Source organism: Zootoca vivipara, chromosome 3 (assembly GCF_965207765.1).
Source record: "Zootoca vivipara chromosome 3, rZooViv2.hap1.1, whole genome shotgun sequence".
Classification (NCBI taxonomy): domain Eukaryota; kingdom Metazoa; phylum Chordata; class Lepidosauria; order Squamata; family Lacertidae; genus Zootoca; species Zootoca vivipara.
The window spans coordinates 104224252-104247989 of record NC_142586.1 but is presented as its reverse complement, the minus strand read 5'-3'; the positions used below and the strand labels follow the sequence as shown (position 1 = coordinate 104247989).

General features: G+C 42.3%; 1 protein-coding gene across 1 annotated transcript in view; it reads right to left on the bottom strand.

Moving 5' to 3' along the window:
* Positions 1-1876: 1876 nt before the first annotated feature.
* Positions 1877-23738, bottom strand: part of SOS1 (SOS Ras/Rac guanine nucleotide exchange factor 1) — a 39896-nt gene continuing 18034 nt past the window's right edge. Inside the window, exons 9-22 of the mRNA XM_035111024.3 lie at positions 22828-22955; positions 21505-22160; positions 15971-16052; positions 14978-15100; positions 14038-14141; positions 12287-12509; positions 11414-11533; positions 10032-10194; positions 7534-7651; positions 6522-6694; positions 6116-6232; positions 5369-5633; positions 4666-4784; positions 1877-3463 (exon numbers count right to left, since the gene is read on the bottom strand). Coding sequence (XP_034966915.1) covers positions 2969-3463; positions 4666-4784; positions 5369-5633; positions 6116-6232; positions 6522-6694; positions 7534-7651; positions 10032-10194; positions 11414-11533; positions 12287-12509; positions 14038-14141; positions 14978-15100; positions 15971-16052; positions 21505-22160; positions 22828-22955 — 2886 coding nt within the window. The 3' untranslated portion in view covers positions 1877-2968. The remainder of the gene's footprint in view (positions 3464-4665; positions 4785-5368; positions 5634-6115; positions 6233-6521; positions 6695-7533; positions 7652-10031; positions 10195-11413; positions 11534-12286; positions 12510-14037; positions 14142-14977; positions 15101-15970; positions 16053-21504; positions 22161-22827; positions 22956-23738) is intronic.

The window sequence follows — 23738 nt, the reverse complement described above, 5'->3', positions numbered from 1 at the left end:
TACACAAATATTTGACCCAAAAAAGTTTGTTTCCTTTCCTACTTTGTGACTTTCCAAACTCTTGATTGAGGTACTAAAATTATACAAAGTAGTTTATGGGGAATATTCTAGCAACTCATTGGGATGGATTTTGAAATACGCAGTGAAGTTTACTTCTGTAAAAGCTCGCCACTTCTTGTAGAACATCAAATGGTGGGATAGCTCAGTTGGTAAAAGCATGACTCTTAAATCTCAGGGTTTGTGGGTTTGAGCCCCACACTGGGCACTGCAAGGGGTTGGCCCAATTGACCCTCATGGTCCCTTTCAACTCTAAAATTCTATGGTTCTATGAACTACATAATGGATGTTTTGGGTGAGCACAAAGTAATTCTGATCAAAACAAACATTTTCAGTGCTTAAAAACACAGCACATTTAACACAATGAAAGTTGATTATATTAAACAAGATGCCTGAAGAACTACACACACTTTTCACATGCACAACATCCGCTTCAGGGGATTCGGGGAAATTTTGCACACTCATATTTAAAATTTGCACTTTTTATAAGTTCTGCTGACCTAAATATTTTAGTTCAGCTACCATAAGAGGCCATGAAGCTGACAGACAGCTTCAATGGAACAAATGGCTTAGTTTCTCAGTTGCTTAAGTCAATTCTTTTGTCATCTTGGATTAAGTATTTTATTTATTTAAACTCTTTGTATACTGCTTAATTATCAAAGTATCTGGGTTGTATCAAGCATAATAATCTTAGCAACTATGGGGCTGCTGGAAATATTAAGTGAACATCATTTTTCCACTCAAAACAAGAATAAGACAGATGTATACAAAATGTTGCTGCTTGCAAATGCTAAATGGATTTATCATTTGCCCCCACATTTTTCTGGAGTGGATTGATTAGGGAACTTTCACTCTGTAGGCAGAGCCTGGAGAAACAACATTAGAGTGTTTTTCCTAGTTGGCTCAACTGGCTGTAATATCATCTGCAGTATTTTAAAGTTCTTATGGACAGGAGCATTACCACTACCTTTAGTGTTACAAGGGGAAAAAATGTATTTAAGTAGGGAGCAGTTTCTCAACTTTCCCTAAGCAAGTTCAGTCATTTTAAAGTATCTCTAACCCTCAGCTGGGCTCAACTTAACACTTGCCATAGGCTAGCATTATACAAATTTTTATCTCAGAATGCCCTTTTGTTTCTGCATATCGTACATGTTAAGAAGGATCCATTTAATGCAGGTTAAATGAACGTTTTCCTGAAATGCAAAGACCACACTACGTAATGCTGTAGAAGTTGTCTTAGAACAGTAGGCTTTCATGGTGATACAGTCCTCTACCATCACTGTTCCAGTGACATGGCTTTCTAGATTACCGAAATATATTTTGGTTTTGCCAAGGAGAAAACATCCTATAAGAGTCTTAGCAACTAAGGATACAATACTGCACCATTCACAAGTCCTAGTGTAGTAGAAATGATTAAAATATCTTCAATAAGTGGCATGCATTACTATCACAGTACTAGAATCAGAAGCGCAATTCACAGGTCTATGGATAATCCAAGGCAAAATATTCATGTAGATTAGTTTCTTTCAAACATTTCTGACACTGTCAAGATCAGTTTCAAGGTTTAAGAAGTTAAACAGACTTTGGAATTCTGAACTGTATTATATGCTTGAGATCCATGTTAAGCACACAGATGTTCACTTCCAAGTCACCCCTAACACACGTTTATTTCACATGCCAAACCTTGGATTTCTTCTAAAAAAATTCTTTACAGACTAAAACAATGAGCAAGAAAGAGAGGTGTGTACCACAGCATGTGTCTCCTCCTCAGTGCTTTAAACTGAAATGTACATTTAGAAATGCAATAATTTAATATATGTCAGCCAGACAAAATATCTGTATCTTTATTTCAATTAAATTAAAAACAATTTGCAAGTATATTTATGCAACATTCACTATATACACATGATTTATTTATGCAACTACAAGGCAATTCTATGGGTGCTGATTATTCATCTACCTACTGCTAGTTAAAACATGGTGATAACTAGGGAATATGGCCAGCGGATCATCTTTTGCATTTTCATGGCATAGTCTCAAAGATGTTGCACTACCAGCCATTAAGTGGGTTATCAGTAAACCTTAAATGAAGACCTAACCTAGTCTAGATTTAACAGTCTTCTAAATGGAGAAACAGATTGAACTCTGACAATAGCATTGTTTTGCAGTTTGCATCATTGGTGTCATTCATATAAGACTTAAATCTCTTTTGTTTAAAGGCGGTTAAAAGTTAGGCATTCTGTTTACCGGCAAAAAATTCTTTTTGAACTGGCACCATAATATTCATAAAGGAGGAGGAAAGTACCTCTTTGGTGAAGCCTAGGTACCCATGTATTACTAGTAACAGTTTGTAAACAGGACTGCAGTACGGTGCTATGTCTTAGCTCTATGTTGGTTCAGTTCAGTACCACAGATCTTCCTCACAGTCCAGTTCATGATTTGAAAGCAGGGAATAAAACAAAAGAAAAAGTAAGAAGACTATCAAGTTCCCTGTTTGAGATTCTTTTTTTAAAAAAAGTGCATAATATTTTTACTCCAAGAACTTACATCATGGTGGACAGATGAATACAGGACTATGCATTTTATCCCTCACAGGACGTTACACAAAGCACAATGTCTGCTTATTGGCCCAAAGAGATCTGCAAATCTGATTTCTGGTACATTCAGGTGTCCACTGACTTTAGAACAGGGCCCTGCATACTATACTAACAAACAGCAACAGTTTATTCACGATAAGGGGCCTGTTATTAAGATTCTTTCTTCTTTTTGTACACCAAATATCAAACGTAGAGTCTTTAGTGTTAGGAGCAACACAGCTCAACTCCTTGGTGCCCACAAGGTACAGTGCATCTATTGCCAGCAACAGACATGGCACCAGGGAAAGCATTCTCTTTTGAGCACAAGTGAGAATTCAGGTGGAGTGGGCATTCTCCAGCAAAGGGGGTCCATCCCGATGCATCAGTGGATGCGTGGGCTCCCTTTTGTAAGTTTTTGGAGGAAGCTTTGGGATATGTTGAGAAGTGCTTTGCCGAGGAGGAACAGGTGGCCCAGCAACAGAATGGAGGTCCGTATCTTGGGGTATCAAAGGAGGTGATGGCAAATGCCTCCGGACAACATGAGGAGAAGGGGTCTGAGGGGGAGGCGGAGTAAATGGAGATGGACTGTTGGGAAAGAAAGTGTTGCCAAGTTCACTTTTTCTGCCTAAGGGTGGTGGTTGGAGATGGAGAGGTGAACTAGAGAAAACATCAGGAGTTCGTACAGGTTCTCGAGGTGGCAATACAGGTGGGCTTTCTGGGGGGTCAGAGATGGAGGTCCTGTCTGGCACAGAGTATCTCGGTGAATAGATTTTTGATGTCGGCTGCCGAGGTGGGATTGCTGGTGGGCTGTCCAGATGTGCAGAAGAAATCTGAAATAGAAAGATTTGTTAGTACATAATTCAAAGACCTCAGTGTTGCACTGGGGAACAGATATGCCAAGGCGGTACCTCGCAAAAGAGTGTGAAGACATTTTGGACTATTGTAATTCCACCTGCAGAGGTGAGTGGGAGAGTTACCCAATACAGGTTGTTCTCTTTCACAGTGGAAAGAACCCACACAGCAAGTCTAATATGGATCATCTTCAAAGAATTAGAGAAAGCCCAAGGCAGGAATAGCCAATCCTTGGGTTGTGGACATAATCTACTACCCAAAAGCTGGATGCCCATATAAAGGAGAAGATGTGTGTGAGGGAGGAGGGGGAAATAGGAGAGGGTTGTCAGACTCTTCTCTATTGCCCACATTCTCTTCCAGAAGCAAGAGATGGGAAGAGGAAACGGAATCAGGCTGGATATGTAGGAGATCCAGCACAGGAGATGGGAGCCCTTTAATGGATAAAGACAGAGAGTTGCACTAATGGTGTTCCCAGGTGCAAAACTTATAAGCACAGGAACAAATAGGGTCACCAGTGGCGATCAGAAATTTATTTCCAGATGAACAGCAGTGAAAGTCTTTATTTTTACTAAAGCCGTTATTGTTCCTTCTCCCTTCCTCTTTTTTTTTAAAGGGTTATGAGGTTTGATGGGATCCAAACTAGTTCTCCCATTGTTTTTGCAGGGGCATACCTTATTGGGTCTTCTTTTTTAAACTTTCTTAAAGCTGCTAGTTGTGAGTACGGCAGCAGGATCCCTACCTTTTTCAAACAACAACTTAAAACTGAAACTGCAGGAACCAGAGCTCCAGGAGCTCCGGGAGGTGGGAGTGGGTATGGAAACACCAAAGCAGCTTTAAATAGCCCATTCATGCTGTGCCTTTACATTAAAATTAAAATAAGCCAAACTCATTTATCATTATAGATTATAGGTGGAGCATAAAAAAACCAGAATGTTTTTCCCCAAGTGAATGTTAACTTTTGCTGTCACCTTGTATAAGAATTAAATGAAACCAGGTTGTGAATTTGCAGCTCCATTCATTTATTTTAAAAGGGGGAATGAACCGTTTCCTCTGTGGGGAGACACACACTAGTGGTCTTTTGTCTTTAAAGGTTGTGGGGGTGGCCATGACAGCAGACTCTCTCTCTCTCCACTGTATTTTCATCTCACTGTTTCTGCAGAGAGAAATGCGGTGAAATTACCTTTGAAGGAGAAGATTCAGCAGGAGCAGATTCTGGACGTCTCCGAGGAGGAATAGGAGGGGGAATAGTAATTTCATCTGAGCTTTTTGGAAAACTTATGGAAGACACAGAAGCTGACCCTGAAAGAGTATGAAAAATTCTACTATCCATCACATTTGAATTTTTCTACTTTTCTAGTACTTTAACAGTAAATTCTAAACACACAAAGTACAATACAGCATATAAAATGTATGCCTCTTATCTAGAAGCCTTTTCCTGCTAAGTTCTTGAGGAATCAGGATTTATTTTCACAAACAAAACAATGCAGCTTAAGCCAAAGAGCTGCCAATGGTTGTGGTATTCTTAGTATTGTATCTCATATTTTAATATGCCCTCGGACCATGGATTGATAAAGGCCAGGAAAGAAACAAAAGGAATTAAGAAAATAAAATAATTGTCCCTGTTACTAGCATCCTGCCAAGCACTAATCATGAACAAACAGAAAACAAGGCATTCACTTAAAACAGTACATCTCAGTCTTCCCTTTTCAATCATGGTTTGAATTCAATCAAATTTAAGAAAAGAGTTTTCAAAATACAAGCATCAACTCATATTTCCTGAGGTTTGGCACATAACAGCAGTATCAGAAAACAGGCCCACATGCGACACAGGCCAAACTACTTAAGAAGGAGAAGAATAGCTCAATCCTAGCTAGAGCACCTACTTGAATGAAAAGGGGTGGAGGGATCAGAGTCAAAGACGCTGCAGACATCTGTGGTGCTGGAAGTGGACGATGGTGGAGGTGGGGTGAGCGGTGTTCTTGGAGAGTTTGGTGCAGAAGCAGCACTTTCTGTTTCACTCTCAGGGACACGACTGTAACTGATTTTTCTTGGCTCCTGTTGCAGAGGTGTAGGGTGTCTCATGGTGCCTGGTCTTGGGTTTGATGGACGAACACCCGGAGATTTGAGAGGATAGGTGTACTTTTTGGGCTGTGTAGAAAAAAACAAAACACTGCTTATATGAAGAACACTGAGTTAATGTAATAGTTTTTACTGTAAAATACAGTGGTACCTCGGTTTATGAACACAATTGGTTCCGGAAGTCTGTTCATAAACTGAAGTGTTCATAAACTGAAGCGAACTTTCCCATTGAAAGTAATGGAAAGTGGATTAATCCGTTCCAGACGGTTCCGCGGAGTACTCAACCTGAAGCGTACTTAACCCGAGGTATGAGTGTAATTGGTTCCGGAAGTCTGTTCATAAACTGAAGCGTTCATAAACTGAAGCGAGCTTTCCCATTGAAAGTAATGGGAAGTTAATTAATCCGTTCCAGATGGGTCTGCGGCGTTCGTAAACTGAAAATTCATAAACCGAGGTTCCACTGTACTTACTTTTTTTCTTTTAAAAAGTTTGTGCAGCTCCAACTGTATTTAATAGCATAAATTAACTGAGAATAAAATCTAAATACTCACAAATCTTGGGGGTGGCTTGACGTTACGTGGCTCTATTTCTAGAGACTTGTTGAACAGATAATCTGCAAACTCTTTTTCCATGCTATTTCCCATTGGATTCAGATTTTCAAAAAATTTCTGAAACCCAAGATATTCAGAAAAATTAGCACAGAATTGACAGATCTGTTGAACAGAAAACCAGATTAAAATCAACTCTTATTTGATGAGGACGTGCTCTAGAAATTGATAATTGAGAAATAGGAGGACTGTAGAGCTGGAAGCCAGTCTAAGGGCTGAAAATAAACTCAGGCGTAATAAAATCAGCACAATACTCTGGTCAGCAAAGGAGCTTCAACCTACAGTATAAACATTTCCTCATGGCCGTTAAAAGGAAGCTGAACCTGGAAGAGCAAAAAATCCTACTTACTCTGATATCAGCTTCTCCTCTTAGGCAGTATGGCTGGTTCTGGTACTGTTGGATCTCCCCTGTTATCTCAGCCACTTTCCTCCGCTTACTGAAATTGATAAGTTCTTTCCCATGTCGTTTGAGAAATTCAGGATTGCCTTCTTCCGTTTTCAAGATGTTTGTTAAATAAATTCCTACAATTAATGTCCAAAAAAATTGCAGCTATAAAAAGGTTATGGTCTTGCAATGGAAAACTAGAATTAAGGTTAGAGCTACAAAGACTTTGGGAAGGTTGAATTATGCACTTCAAAAATTTCTGAAGATCCAACAAAGGGATTCTTGATCTCCTCTCCTCCAAGCTTTAGCACGTGCGTGAAGCACGCAGAATGCTTCTGCGCATGCGGCGGAACGTGGAAGTAAACACTTCCGGGTCTGCCGAGTACGCAACCCGCAGCATATGCAACCAGCAGTGTACGCAACCAGAGGTATGACTGTACTGGAGAAGGGAAAAGGAAAGGAGAAGGCACACAGGCACAATGTTTGTTCTGTTAAAACACCATGGTTTATTAGACAGAGATCATTATATCTGAACCAGCCTAATGTCAAAGCACAGTCAGAAAGTATATTTATCAAGTAGAGTATAGCACACAGTTAAAAAAACAACCACAGAGTAAATTGGAGCACTTTATCTGATCTCCATCCTTTGATATTTTCCTGGTTAAGCTTGAACCACAAAGAACACTTCACAAATGCTTAGTGTTTCTAAATGAGTTAAAAACTAATTTGTATTAGTACCTAACACATGAAGATAGCTGAAAAATCAGGTCAAGGGTTCCAACTAAAATGTAGTGAAATTGTGGATTTGATATTTAACAGGGGGGAAAGCTTTTGAAGTTGAAATACTGATTCTTTGAAATGCCTGGCTATTCCAAACAATATAGCAAGCTCCACTAATATATTTAAGAAATGGCTTCTTAATAGTTCTGTGGCTTATCAACATTTTATATATTCTTCAAGAATAAATCTTACTTACCAAAGAAAGGCACACATGGAGGATTAATAGACCTGAGTTTTGCCAAGTATTTCTTATGATGGTCTTCACTCAGTTCATGAGCTTCTTCAAAAATCTTTTTCTGGCGGCTTGGGATTTGCTGAAGATGCATAAAGAAAGCTGAGACATGGACAACTACAAACCACGTTATCAGTGATCTCAAATTAAGGGCCAGTCAAATATGTAGATTCACTTGCAGGGTTCACTCACCCCTTACATACTGAAGTGCTTTCCATATCCAAAAATGGATTATATTATGTGTGGCACTGGGAAGTGCCCCTTGATTTTTTGCTCTAGTTTTCAATTGCTCAGCTTCAGCCCCACTTTCTTGTGGAGAGAAGAGACACTACTTCTTAACACAATGCTTTTCCACCATGGAGATAATCTCAGTGTAGGGAATATACCGTGTGTCCCACATTTTAAGACACCGTCTTATATTAATTTTACTCAAGAAAATAAGCCTATGGCTTATTTTCGGGGGGTGTCTTTTTATTATTATTACTGTAAGTACCTCCTTACGGCTAGTAAGAACTGTACACTGCTTTAAGAAAGCAGCGCTACAAATGAAGGCAGGAAACCCAAAGCCAAACAATGGCAACAACACTAGGTCTTGGGTGCTTTACCCGGCACCAGCAGAGAGGAAAGAGACGCAGCGATTTCCCCTCTTGCCTGGGTTACCCTTATTATTATCTGTGCAGAGCTAAACCTAAAGACCCAAAGGGCGGAGTGCCAGGAGGGGGGGAGAGACCTGCTCTTCCTTGGTCTCTGTTCCGCCCTGGGCTCTTCAGCAAAGTGATTCACACGTACACCCGCCACCATCATGACACATACGTTAGCTCACCCCCACCCATTCTTCCTTTTACCGGAGAGAGAGCAGGGAGGGGCTGTGAGCGGAATTCAGGGAGACCTGGAATTCCCCGCCAGCACCCAACAGCACCGATAAAACAGCGCTCCGCTCCGCCACAGCGTCGCGTTCACACGCCCCAGACGACTCGCCTCCCGCGAGCGCTCCGCTTCCCCCGCTGCCCGAGTTCTGGCAGAGATGGCAGGACTTAGCGAAGAGGAAAGGCTTTTCTCCCGCCCTGCTTTCTCCCTCCTTGGCTCCCCTCCTTCCCTTTCAACGAGCTGAGCCAGGCGGCGAGCGGAGCAGCGCCTTGCCTCAGACTGCATCCACCGCCTCCTCCTGGCGCCGTTAACGCTGCCACCACCACGGTTGCCCCTGCCATTTTTCTGCCGGAAAGGGGTCTGCGGGAACCAGGGCGAACCAACACACAAGTGTCGAGCTCTTTTGCCCGGTTCTGCCCTTTACTTCTCGCTGCCTCCCGCCGCCGCTCTGCCTTGGGCCATGCGGCCCGAGAACGTTTCGGCGGCGCGGCTCCTGCCGCCGCCTGTCATCCGCCGCCGCTCTGCTTCGGGCCATGCTGCCCCAGAACGTTTCGGCGGCGCGGCTCCTGCCGCCGCCTGTCATCCGCCGCTGCTCTGCTTCGGGCCATGCGGCCCCAGAACATTTCGGCGGCGCGGCTCCTGCCGCCGCCTGTCACCCGCCACCGCTCTGCCTTGGGCCATGCGGCCCGAGAACGTTTCGGCGGCGCGGCTCCTGCCGCCGCCTGTCATCCGCCGCCGCTCTGCTTCGGGCCATGCTGCCCCAGAACGTTTCGGCGGCACGGCTCCTGCCGCCGCCTGTCATCCGCCGCCGCTCTGCTTCGGGCCATGCGGCCCCAGAACATTCCGGCGGCGCGGCTCCTGCCGCCGCCTGTCACCCGCCGCCGCTCTGCCTCGGGCCATGCGGCCCCAGAACGTTTCGGCGGCGCGGCTCCTGCCGCTGCCTGTCATCCGCCGCCGCTCTGCTTCGGGCCATGTGGCCCCACAACATTCCGGCAGCGCGGAAGGGGCCAGCAGGGCTCCCGACATCGAGGGGTTTTCCCATCTGGGCGCTTGGCCCAAGTGGAAAAAAGTCCTGGGAAGAGCGGGGAGGCTCCCAGCGCGGCTCGCCTGGTGACGCACTCAATTCATGCACCCCCTCCCAACTGGTTTCAAGCCTCTCGAGGCTCTAAAGGAAAGCAAGAAGGTACGTCTTATTTTTGGGGTATGTCTTATATTTCCCGAATGCATAAAAACCCTGCCATGGCTTACTTTATGACTACGTATTAAAAAAGGGGAAACACGGTATGCAGTCTGCAAATGGGGACAAGATGCACAAAGGAACTTTTGGCAAAGAAAAAACAAGATGTCACAGAGGCTTCCTACCCTTGTACATGGGACAAAACAAACATTTGCACTGCATTTTGTAAGTGTTTAATGTAACCCTGAGATTATCTCCATGTAAAGAAAAATTTGCCCAACAGCCTTCCCAGCGCTGATGCTGAAGACTGAAGAAAAAGAAGAAAGTGGTTTTGGTTTAAATGTCTTTGTTTTTTCAATGATATTTTATTCAGCAACAGTTAAAACAATTACAGTTTCTAGATCTACATGTGACTTACCTCAAAGGTATGATCCAGTCTGTAAATAGGTGCAGAGTTCATAGCACTGACAACTTCAAGAACACCATTAAAATTGTTTAGTTCTTGGAAAACTTGCAATATCTCAATTATCCGGCATACTACAATTACTCTTTCCTCTAGGTTTTCTGTTTCTATGATGCATCTAAATGTACAAAAAGATGTACTTATCAGTACAAGAATGTTAAAAAGCACCAATTTAATATAATTTTATTTTGACAAGTGTGACTTAATACAGGGGTTTCCAAACAGCTGATATAATTACTGCAGCCAACTTCTTTTCTGAATCCAAATGGGAGAACATTAGACGTTAAACTTGCACACCAGTAGGAAAGTAAAAGTCTGCTTTCAGAAGAGTCCACCTCTTGTTTCTGTATGATCAGGGCACACACCATAGGAATGAAACAGTCTGGAGAAGTAAAACTCATACAGAGCTGCAAAGGGCCATCCGCTCCTATGGAGGGAATTCTACTGCATGATAAACAGGAATGACTGAATGATCTTATCATGCCTGATGGAGAGATGCAGCCAGATTATTGACCCTGAGAGGGAGCTGAGGCAGCAAGACTAGAGAATGAATCATGAGACATGCAATAGACAGGTTCCTGCATCCGCAGCTCCACTAAACTCAGACGAGCCTTTAATTATTTAATTTCTCAAAGCACAATTTGAGGACTACTAACTCAGTCTAAAACCAGTGCATAATTGAAAGAATATACTGTCTTTCAATTCTTAGACTTCAAACAACTGAGTTTAGGAATTATTGTTCTTGCTACAATTATTTCCTTCTATGAAGCTCCAATATTTTGCCAAGTTGCAGCTCAGGAATGATGTTGCATGCCAAGACCCCGTGATCCACAGTTCCCTAGTGGATAATAAACACACAGACAAGTGGATTTGGTTTAGGGGTTTGAATAGGCCACAACTTTATTGGTTACAAATGTGCACGGTTTGGCTTAGGCATTGGGTGAAGCCAGACTGTATCTCAACTCCCGCCCATCTGCAGACAGTCAAACTAAGGGTAAACCACCAATATGTGGAGCCCTATGACTTACATCAAACAGGGACACCCTGTGGGATCCCTGTTGGGCTCGTGGCATGGTCCAAGCCCACATCCAGGTGTCGGACAGAATCCACACCCCCAGATTCCTTGTTAACAAGATACCCTTAATAAGGAGGGGCAGGCAGAGGCTATAATCACCCCTCCATCCAAACAAAGGTTTACCCAATGCCTTTGGCTGGTGTTTTTTTTTTTTGGTCATTCCAACAAGACTCCTACCTCAGGTCTCAGACTATCTCTGTATGGACCTGGATGTTAATATCAATATTTAGAAGATCTTAGTCAAAGCACTCAAACAACTTACTTTTCAAACCACAAAGTAAGATTTGTGGTATGTCGTATCATCTTGAGCAGGTTAGGAGAATTGATTTCCTTATCTTCTTTTGTCCATACACTTCCAACCAGCTCTGATGGTTGCACAGCTCTACAAATTGACAATGAATATAATTTACAGAGAAAAGGCTATCATTTTATGGTCAATTAAGCTACTACTTGGGACGCGGGTGGCGCTGTGGGTTAAACCAGAGAGCCTAGGGCTTGCCAATCAGAAGGTTGGCAGTTCAAATCCCCGCAACGGGGTGAGCTCCCATTGTTTGGTCCCAGCTCCTGCCAACCTAGCAGTTCAAAAGCACACAGTGCAAGTAGATAAATAGGTACTGCTCCAGTGGGAAGGTAAACGGTGTTTCCGTGTGCTGCTCTGGTTCACCAGAAGTGGCTTAGTCATGCTGGCCACATGATCTGGAAGCTGTCTGTGGACAAACGCCAGCTCCCTCAACCAGTAAAGCAAGAGGAGCGCTGCAACCCCAGAGTCGTCCGCAACTGGACGTAACGGTCAGGGGTCCCTTTACCTTTAAGTTACTACATACATCTAGATTATTACAAATAACCAATAATTCTGAAATCAGGTTCTGGAAGCTTATAGCTTACAAACTTTGCTTTCATAACACATTTTTAACAGTGAGCTCCAAATAGCCAACATATGAAAATAAATTAACACTTTACTACCTATATCAAATTCACATTAATATATACTGGAGTCACAATTTGGAACATTGCTCCCCAAATGCAATATGAATAGCTTTGCTAGTAAGAACTGAATGCAGAAATGACCAGGACCAAACACTACATTGCTTGCATATTATGATGTAGAAGAGAATAATATTGCTTTCAGAGCTACCTGTAAAGTTCAGATTCAAGTAATGTGAGCTGTCGAGCAATTTCTATTGGATGCAACGTGAGCAGGTCAAATGTTTCAATGTGTCCTGGCTTGCTAATATGCCACTCAATTGGAGGTGGTGAGCTTTCAAAAGTAATATTGTGACTTGGCCCAATTGCTTGTGCTTGCTTTTTCCTATGGATTATCTTTGTAATTGACTCAACCCATTTCTTCATAGCTTTACCTGAGAAGTAAAAGAAAAAGACATTCTAGCATTTGAATAATAACAATGTTACCTAGTAGCTAGAAACGTTCCAATAATGAAAATACTCATTTACCTACCGGTAATGGGAGAACAGTGGAAGACAATGTGAGAAATTCAGAAAACGAAACCAGAGTCATCTGATCTAGCACCAACAGCCAGATGCAACCAGGAAACTCACAAATAAGGCACGGAGGAGACAGTCATCCCCTTTGTTCCCAGCATTTAGTGATGAGGCCTATAATGTACTGTTTCTGAACATGAGGCCCCAGACACAGATCTACATTTTAAAATGCCTAATCCTTTTGCTTAAACCTAGCTAAACTAGCGATCATCATGTCTTGTGGTAATGTATTTCCTAAGTGTTGTATGTCGCTACAAGAGAGTACCAGTTTGTCCCCAATCCCCACCACCACCACCACACACTATCACCTTGGCTCTAGCCAGAAGAGACTGAGAGAAGACAAGATAGCTACAGTGGCACCTCGACTTACGAAGACGATCCGTTCCACGGCCGTCTTCGTAAGTCGAGGTTTTCGGTTGTTGAAGCGCGCTGTTGGTGCATGCGCGAAGCGTGATTTCACGCTTCTGCACATGCGCCGACCGTGCGCGGCGAAAAGACTTCCGGGGTTGTCGACTTCGGAAGTTGAAACCTTCAGAAGTCAAAGCGTTCAGATGTCGAGGTATGACTGTATCTTCAAATATCTGAAGGTCTGTTACAAGGAAGATGGAGCAAGCTTGTTTTCTCTTGCTCTGGAGGGTAGGACACAAACTAATGGCTTCCAGTTACAAGAAAGGAGATTCTTAGTAAACATCAGAAAACTTTCTGACAGTAAAAGCTATTGGACAATGGAACGGACTCCCTCAGAAGGTGGCAGACTCTCCTTCATTGGAGGTTTCTAAGCAGATGTTGGATAGGATGGCCATTTGTCATGGATACTTTAGTTGAGATTCCTACATTGCAGGGGATTGGACTAGATAACCCCCAGGGTCCCTTTCAACTACAATTCTATTGACAGGGAAAGCGAGTGTCCTGGCCCTCTGTACAGTGGCCTGGAAACTTTTGGAATTACTAAAGCCAAATATCCTTCATATCCTATTTCAATCACAACAGTATTTGTCAGTAGCTTAGAGAGATCCCTGAGCTCTTAACTTCCGATCAGTACCAAAAGACACCCACCTACAGCCAAGCATCTAACTGCCTAGAATGGCCTTTTCTGCACCTGGAAATCTTACTTCCAGTTGCTACCATAATCTTCAACAAAAACTGGAGGGAAATTATTTTTTTAGTCCTAAAATCAGTGTGACTTTGAGATCAGTCTTGCTGCCACATGCTCAGCCTGAATGACTCTTGGATCTCCTGGCTCAGGGTGCCTATCTGTGTATCTCATTAGTGACCTCTGCCTTATGAAGCCCAACTGGCAAACTGAAACATTACAATTCAATAAAATAGGTACAAAAGAAAAAGAAGCAGATCATGCAAGATCTTTGCAATAATCAAATCAAATACCTCTGACAGTGCCAATGAATTCTTCCAACCGTTGCAGTAGATCTACATCTCTCTCAAAATCATAGAAGTGATGCTCCACCCAGTGCCGGCATACATTTAGAACTCTATAACATTAACAGAAATTATACAATATTTGAGGACAAGGTTTATACGATATATTTTTGACAAAGTCTATTAGAGCCGTAGGGCTGGTTTCATTTTACAGCATATATACTGTCCTGACTCCCTGAAGAAGTGCTGTACAGCTGTCAGGATCCATGCCAAAACTCCTGTCTGACTTGCTGGGCCTCAAAATGGAGGACTAGAACACTGAGTTCCCCCAATCTCCAGTCCAAGCTCTGGTAGCTGGGTGAATGTGTGCAGTGGTAGCAAACCTAGCCAGAGCAAAAGGTCAGTTTATGTCTATGGTCATCCTCAAAAATGTTAAAAGGTATGTCTCTCAATGATGAATTCTATCTCCCTCTAGATTGCAATGGCTCGTGCATCATCTAGTGGAATTAAAATGGTGAATAAACAATACAGAATATGAGACACAATATTAGTTAGGTGATATAATGTTCTGGAAAAGGTTAAAAGTATCACTGAATTAAGATCTGTAATGAAGAAAATATATAAGTAACAATACTATTAAGTGAAACACAAGGTAGATGAAGTGCCATTTCTGAAATATTTTCAGATAAGGCATATCATAACTACATTAATAAAGGTAGCACAGTTCATTAAGAAATTACACAAACTTTGAGGCATACATTTCAAATAAAGATCAGTCATGTGGAACTCTGGATCAGAAGTGGGTTTTTCAAAGTGCAGTGGTGGGAAGGTTGAAAAGCTCTGGTGTATGCATAGAGCATTGTACAGTCCTTTGGATCCCACCCACTGATTTTAAAAATTGGGATCTAAATCTAAATAAGATGCAGTTTACACACTTAAGATTACTTACCGGAGCTGTACAGGTTGTATATATTCCTTCCTAAATCTTTTTAGCTCTGCGCTAAGAGGTTGATCTCCATTCTCCATAGCTATGCGGTCTGCTTCCGTTGGTTCAGGTTCTGGAATTTCAAATCTAATGTGGGATAGTAATGTAAAAAGTAGGTTACTAAACATGTATTTAACATTTGCAATGAATGATAAGGGATAGGATTAAAATTCTGCAGTGAGTCACTCAACAAGTCCCACTGTTGCTCAGGCATAAGCCGGAGGGGACAGCGGGGCTTGCACAGCTGATGTGCAGGGAAGCTTCTTCTTTGCACATCAGCTGAGGCGGTCAACAAGACCCGCTGCCCTTCCGGCTCACATGAGATAGGGGACTGCAGGGTTTGCTCAGCTGATGTGATGTTAGCTGGGGAGGCTCTGGGGAGAGTCTCCCCATGAGCTAGGAGCACTCTCCAGGGTGATCCCCATTTCTGGATTCTACTTCTGGGTTCCTGGTACCCCATGTACACATAGTTACATGCAAATAGAGCACATGTGAATGGGAAGTTGCCTGTACTTCAAATTAAATATGTGTTTAATTTCACACACATTAAAGCAGTCAAGTGCTGTAACTTCATTTATTTAGGTATGCACGTAAAGCACAGAATGTGGAATTGAAGATTCACACCAAATTGGGAAGAAATTATTTCCCATGAAATATGCATTTGGGTTTTTCTTAAATGCAAATCTGTAAAGGAATATGGATTAGCTTCTGGTTTCCCACGAACAGAGTTCCACTGATAGGATAGCTCTATTAGAGGAAGGGAGAGGCGGCAAATTTTAGTCTCCCTTAACTTCCATTCTGGAGGTAGTGGACAATAGCCAGGGTGTGCTTAGGGGGAAGAGGGAATAGGCATAAGCACACACACCCCTTTCCACAGGATAAAAGTTTTATTTTAAAACTCATCTCAGAAGAAGGGAACCAAAATTACAACACAGTATTTCAGAAAAGTCCTCTTACCGTTCTATCAGGAGACTCAGTAATTCCTGAGGCTTGCAAAAAGATCTATATGTTGTAAGAAATGTTCGAACAAAGTTGGGATCTAGGATAGACAAAATAAATATTTCACTATATTGTTTTAAATATAAGTGTTAACTTCAGAAGCCTCAAACCCTGGAGTCTGATGCAGATGTAAGAGATGTCACCTAATCGTGGCTGAGGGAATGGGGAAAGGGCATTCATTCTAGATGGATTTCTGCTCTCTTTGTAGGCAAAAAGGTAAAGCAACATCTTGCTTCTGGGACTCTGGAGCCAACTGTATTTTACTGAAGGGAGTACTAGCCAGTGAGGAAGCAGGGTGGTGTTGTGCATCTGGCCTAATAACACTGCATGTCATTGCCAGTTACTGAGAGAGGGACAAGACATTAAGGAACTTGATGGGGGCATTGAACTGGCTTTGCCACTGTGCCTGCACCACACCAAGCTCCCTGCTGCCTTGCCCCTCCCCCTCTTGGTAGTCAGCAGCGTGTGTGGCATTGGGAAACTAGGTGAGTAGCACACACACACACCCCAGCCTGGGCCACCCTGCTAGCTGCTACTGCTTGAGGGGTGAAATGTGTCCCTAGATTGTGAAGGTAGCTCCAAGCTAGGAAACTACACATGTGAAAGAATCAAATAACAATGCAAACCACACTCAAACATGAAAACACATCATCTGATGGGTGGTCAGAATGTACTACCAGAAGAACAGAAGTTTATCAGAAAAGAGTTTCCCCCTTCTTTCCTGTACACAGGAGGGTGTTTAACTTAAGCATGTCAAGCAGCAGTAAATCCCAGGATAAGCACATCTGCTGTACAGGACCTAAAAGGCTCTGAGCAAAACCATTTGCTTAAAGTTGCTCTGGCTGAAGATTTAGCTAGGGACAAACACAAATCTTTGTTTTGCCAAAGGCCAAATGTAATCATATAGCAGTATAACTAAAAGTATGATTTAAACCAGGGGTCCCCAGACTTTCTGCGCGGCGGGCCGGTGCCCGCCGCGCCGACCGCGCGGTGGGCCGGAGGGCAGGGGAGTGCGCGCGCAGCGGGCCGGAGGGCGGGGGAGTGCGCGCCCGTGCGCATGCGCACACACACGGGAAAAAAATCGCCAAAAAACGCTTGTGCGCATGCGTATGGGCCTCCCCCGACCCGGAAGTGCACCAGAAATGACCTCTTCCGGGTCGGGAGAGGCCCATACGCATGCGCACAAAGGATTTTCGGCGATTTTTTGCCGATTTTTTAGATCGTCGCTGCGCCGCGCGCCGTGAGAGCGGGCGGCGGCAGCGGGCGGCGGGAGTCGTCGCGGGCCGGATTGGAAGGCCGATTGGGCCGCATCCGGCCCGGGGGCCGTAGTTTGGGGACCCCTGATTTAAACCCATAGCATAACCCACTGAAATATCCAGTACCTTTTACAACAACAAAAATACAGTACTAATAACTACAAAAAAGGCTCCTGCTTCTCTACAATTTTACCAAGAGACAACTCTCCTGAACCAGAAATAATCTCTTCCTCCCTGCCAAGCTTACACTGCTTTTAGTTTTGTTGTATCTAAATTAGAAGACAAGGATCAAAATTGAATATTTTAAAGTGTCCACTGCTACCACGTCTATAGTGGTTCGAGATTCTTGAAGGGTTGAATTTAACCACCATGGTTCCTTCAGACTGCAGCAAGAGAAAGTCAAGGCCTACCGCACAGCACATGAAACGACTTGAATGCAGTTACCCTAATTGGTGTGTCCTCACATCTTCCTTGATGCACTTGGTGAGAAAGAATGAGGTGCAGGGTGGAAGGTGACCTCTGGCTCTTTGGGTGAGCTTTGTAAAAGCCTTCCCTGACCAAGAATGGAAAACAGTTTGGGATTTGGGGAGAGGCCCTGCCTACCCAATCCCAGAGATGGGATCTTCCGCGTACTGAATTTCCTCCTACCTACAAGGAGAGAATAAGCCTCATACAGTCGTACCTCGGTTTACGAACCGCTCGGGTTGCGAACAGTTCGGGTTACGAACTCCGCAAACCCGGAAGTGTTTTCGGTGCGCGTGCATCCTGCGCATGTGCAGAAGCGGCATGCGCGCTTTGCGCATGCGCAGAAGCGGCGCTCGGTTTGCGACCTTTTCGGGTTACGAACTGCGACCCGGAACGGATCGCGTTCGTAACCCGAGGTACTACTGTAGTTATAAAACTCATACCTTTCTATCACTTTGTTTGATGTTACTATACAGCAAGTTCAATTTTCCTACTAAATTCTTTTCCTGCAATGACTTCATAGAGCCAAGTAGTTGGTTAAAAATACATACACACAGTTAAGTCAGGATGTCTGTCTATGTGATAAATCTCTCCTCAAACAGGCATTTTAAAAAGCTAAAAGAACAACAACAGCTAAAAAAATCATAAATAACCATTCTTGAATGCGTTAAGAAAGGAAATGGACACTATGCTGACGCACAAGCATTCAACGTATCAAAGCTCTATAAATAGAACAGCAGAACCCTCCAAGAGAAAAAAGTTGCAAGCTCTTTCAAAACCGGAAGGGCCAAATCAGGAAATGGAAATGAACTTTTACCACACACAGAACTGTGAACAGAGGCAAAAATACCCAAAGGCTTTGGGAAGATGTAAAAATTCTGTCAAATAACCCATACTGCATTTAATTGCCATTTGCTCAATCTGGCCACGTTTACACCACAAGGAGCTAATGGTCCCAATTCCAACTTCCCATTCATTTACACAAACTAGCTACCAACAAAAAACATCCCAGTATATGGGGAAGAATGGAGAGGGCCAGAGCTTCTCTACCAGGTGAGCCAAGGCAAACCCACCCACCTTCCCCCATTACGATTTTGCAGAACCCAACCTTGTGCAAAAGGACTTCAGCTGACACAACAGGACTTCTTCTCCAACCTGCAGTTCCCTGTGTGTCTCCAAAATCTGCAATTGGGGGGGGGGTCCTCCAACCCTCCAGAGCAGGTTTTGAGGATACACAGAGGCTGAAATGGAGAAGAGAGAAAGTCTTGTTGCAGGAGCTGAAATCCATTCTGCTTGCCCATGGACAGCATTGGATGCAACTGATTATTTTTTATTCAATCTATTAGTTGCTTTCTACAAGGAATCTCAAAGCGATTAACAAAAATAGAATGCCAATAATACAAAATGCATGTTTATTTTAAAACCAGAACACCACTAAAAGTGGTTAAAACATAAATAGCTCCTCCCATCAACAAAAGCTCAATCAAAGACTTACCCAGTTAAAGTATAAACAGAGCAAGGAGAGCATTCTACAAATGGGAGGACACCACTGAAAAGCTTTACTATGGTCTGTTGAAATGATAATGACTTTATTCTATTTATCGTGCTGATTTGGTAATAATGAATTTCAGCGTTTAATTTCGAGGTCCCCTAACCTATGTATAAGGATATTATTTTTCTCAAAAGTAGTGGCTTTATCTGTTAGAATAGTCAACAGAAAAAGCCAGAGAAAAGAAACAGTTGATATGGAAGCACATACACTACTAATTGATGATTTTAAGAAAACATTAGTGATGGAATTTAGATCTTTTAATGACCAATTTAAGCAATTTGAAGAGAATGTATTTGTTCAGTTAGAAGAGGTGAAAAGTGGTATTTATTCCAGATTTAGAACTCTGCAACTCAAAAAACAAGCAAGGGAAACTATCCAAATATATCAGAATGTTCATGCACAGCAGTTTCTGTTTACTGTTCTCATGAAAAAGAAGTGGAAAAGGTATGTGCATTTTTCTAGGAACTCAATGGAGCTGTGTGCATGCTGCATTTCTGTAGCAGTGGATGCAGAATTCAGCAACCTGCTTTTTCATTTTTTAAAAGCTAATATCTGGCCCTTTTAGTACTTGGGTGGCGTGGGTTAAACCACTGAGCCTAGGGTTTGCCGATCAGAAGGTCGGTGGTTCGAATCCCCATGACAGGGTGAGCTCCCGTTGCTCGGTCCCAGCTCCTGCCCACCTAGCAGTTCGAAAGCACGCCAAAGTGCAAGTAGATAAATAGGTACAGCAGGAAGGTAAACGGTGTTTCTGTGCACTGCTCTGGTTTGCCAGAAGCGGCTTTGTCATGCTGGCCACATGACCTGGAAACTGTACACCGGCTCCCTCGGCCAATAACGCGAGATGAGCGCTGCAACCCCAGAGTCGGTCACGACTGGACCTAATGGTCAGGGGTCCCTTAAAAAAAACAAAAACCTTTCAAAAGCTTCAGAAGCCAGAGTAGTGAATGAATACGTTTTTCAGTAGGTGCACAAGGAATAGCTTAAGCGTGTTTACCAGTCCTATAACTAGCAAAATCACAAAAATATGCATATCTATGCTAAAATACAGATTTTGCACAATTTATACATGACCTAAAACCATTCTTTTAATTAATGCAGAATTTGGATTGGGGTTCTGAATTCCTTTTAGCATGAAATACACACAGCCCTGTATACAACTGTGGCATATTACGGATACTGCATAGTAAGTGCTATTCTTGTAACTATATTCTGCACCCATTAGCCAGAAAAAGGAGAGGAGAGAATTCTACATAGAAGTCCTCCTGAATACAATTTCCATGGATTTAACCTTCCTCTCTGAAATGAAATATTAAAAGCTAGCATGGGAAAAAGCATCCTAAGTCGGATGAGCATACCCCCACCACTATTAAATGCACCATGCTTTAACACAACATTTAAGTGTTTCTCAATGAAACTATTTTGTAAAGTGGAATGGCCTTTAGGATATGTGGACAAGTTTAAATAATTAAGATTTTCACCATTAATATACTGTAAGCAAAGCACATAAAATAGGTGAACCAATTGCATATGAGGGTACCTTAAATAAGTCTAGACATGCGCATTCCAAAATATTTGATTTAATACTTAACTGCTAAATTACAACTTGTGCAAATTATAGGTAATGTTTTCAATTTATTTGAGACCACCTGATTCAGGTGATTTAAGATAAGCATATTCCTGTATTTTAAAAAAATATAAATTGATATGGTCTTATATATTCATTAGCACTACTGTATTACAAAACAATATTACAAAACCACATTGTTACACATAAATACTCTCTCTTCTGTTAGGCAGCTGCTGAAGTTTATAGATGTAATAAATTAGTCCATACTATCTGTTTTTGCTTCTGTATGTATACTAGTACAACTGACATGACATTTCAATTGAACCTGTTTCCCAAAGAACAACTCTATTTCTCTGTAGGTTTGTTAATGTTAACAGGGTATTAATGCTAATCAACTGGATGTATGCTAAAGTCTTTTTGTTCTTTATCTCAGAGATAAATGATCCAGCATCCAAGCTACTGGGCAGGTGTAACTAGAGGCATAGTCACTCAACTCAAGGATACCACTAAAAGTTTTTTACAAGCTGCCACTTTTATCAGAAACCTATACCACCTTGATTCTCTGGCTATATGGAAGATAGAAGATACTAATAAACTAAAATTCATTCAAACATAAATTCAGACATTTTAAAGACCTGGAAAAATTCCTTACCAGCATACATATGGTATGTAAGTCTCTCAATGAGTTTGACAACAGTTCCTGCCTTGATAATAGGAATTCCAGATTTGGGCTGCATGTTTTCTTCAAAAACAATATTCTCTTCAGAATCAGGTTCTGCAAACCTATAAAGCTCAGGACTTGGAAATCTCATCTGTTCTTCCTTCTCTTCTTGTTGCAATGTTACATCTAACATTCGCTCCAAGGTGCTTCTATACTGTAAAGAGATCAAGGCTGCCATCCAGTTGTTTTTCTCTTCTGCCGATTTTGCAGCAAATATAACACTGTTCTCATCTTTCAAAATTATTTCAAAGGCATGTTTGTACTCATTAGTGTCATCTTTATCATTGATCTGTACCTTCCGCATGAGAAACTTTTCTTTCAGACGATATTCTGCATTGCTAGCACCAGGCAATCTTGGCTGGCCATGATTTGATTTACAACAAATCATTAGACCATCAAAGAGAAATATATGTCTTTCATGCTTGGCACCCACACGTGTGAGAGTTCCCTCCATTATAAATTCATTGCAGCACTGTCCTATATCTTTACCCTCCCAACCATCAATGTTCTTCTGGATCTCATTCATTTTCTTGATCGCTAGCTGCTTCCCCTTCATTTGTTGACTATAGAACCGGCATGCAGATTCACTTTGAAAGAGAAACAAAATGACATTAATTCAAACAGTAGCTGCACATACTAGCAGAAAAATAACTAATGCAGGCTAACTTTGAAAACAATTAGCCTGAAGAAGTATTCAAAGAATGTTCCATGAGTCAGCTTCAAACGTCCAAGACTTGAAAGTGCTATGGTCACTGTTAATATTTAAATTATATGCCTAATACAGAATTCCAGTTGACCAATCAATTTTGATTAAACAGCAAAGTGGAAACTAATATTTTCTGATAAAGACTGCAAGCATCTGAAATAAAATCTGACACGACACTGTTGTTTACTTTAAATACAGCACACACCACAATAACTGCATCAAGAGTTAACAAAAAATTGTTAGGCATTTCAAATGGTTCGGCATGGTATTTTTATTTCTTAACAGCTAATGAAAACCTTTTTTTTCTTGCTGCTTACCAGAAGATTCTCAAGATGCATTCACTAGAAGTGTACAAGGACACACACATATCAGAGACTCTGAAAACAATAGCTATCTGGACTTTGATGTCACTTCCTTTGAAAAAGTAGGCTTGCCACAAACTGCTTTGTTCATTGTTTACTGAAAGAGGAAACTGGAAAGCCTGGCTTTATAGAACAACAAACCAGGCTAAAAGCAAGGGGTGTGGTGCGGGGTGGAAATGCATTTACCTAAGTCTTCTCTTTGCAAGACTTTTTGAGCATATCCTTTCCATACTACTCTGAAGATTAAGTAGGGCTGTAATTGCTTGCTTCAAACACTCTTTGTCCTCTTGATCTTCGCTTTTCTCTTCTAATTGCTATGAAAGTAAAAATAATAGTTAATACTTCTACAGAAGTTTACAAATCAGATTTCATCCTTCAGCAGCAAAAAAAGTTGTCAGAGTGCCTTAAGAGATCAAATAATATGTTAGTAATCTATGAGAAGGGCTCATGAAACCTGCTCAAGTGTTCACATTCCATGGAAGGAATCATAGTACTGAGACACTGAGATAGAGGCTGTCAACTGCTATCAGTTTAAGTTAAGAGTCTTAACTTGGAGAAAGGAGACTAAGAAAGATAAATGGTTGCAAGTAAAGAAGCCAAACTGAAGAGTCCAACATCTAGCTTTAATTAAAATCTAGATGCTAAGTTTTCAATAACAGACTGTTTCCAGTCTATAACTTAAGTGTGTAATTCTACAACCCAGTGTCTAAGTTGTGAAATCCCCTTCCCACAGAGGTGTGTCAGGCATCTTCATTATGTTTTTTTATTTGTAGGCTTAAGACCAGGGGTCCCCAAACTTACCCGGCTTTGGGCGGGGGAGCCTGCACCCATACGCATGCACAAGCGCTATTTCCGGCACACTTCCGGGTCAGAGGAGTGCCAGAAATAACTTGTGCGCATGCGCACGGGCCTCCTCCAACCCAGAAGTGCGCCGAAAATTATGCTTGCACATGCGCGCAAGCTATTTCCAGAGCTCCTCTGACCCGAAGTGGCAGCCGCGCCACGCCACTAAGAGCGGGCGGCGGGGGTCACTGTGGGACGGATAAAAGAGGCCTTCGGGCTGTATCTGGCCCACGGGCCGTAGCCTGGGGACTCTG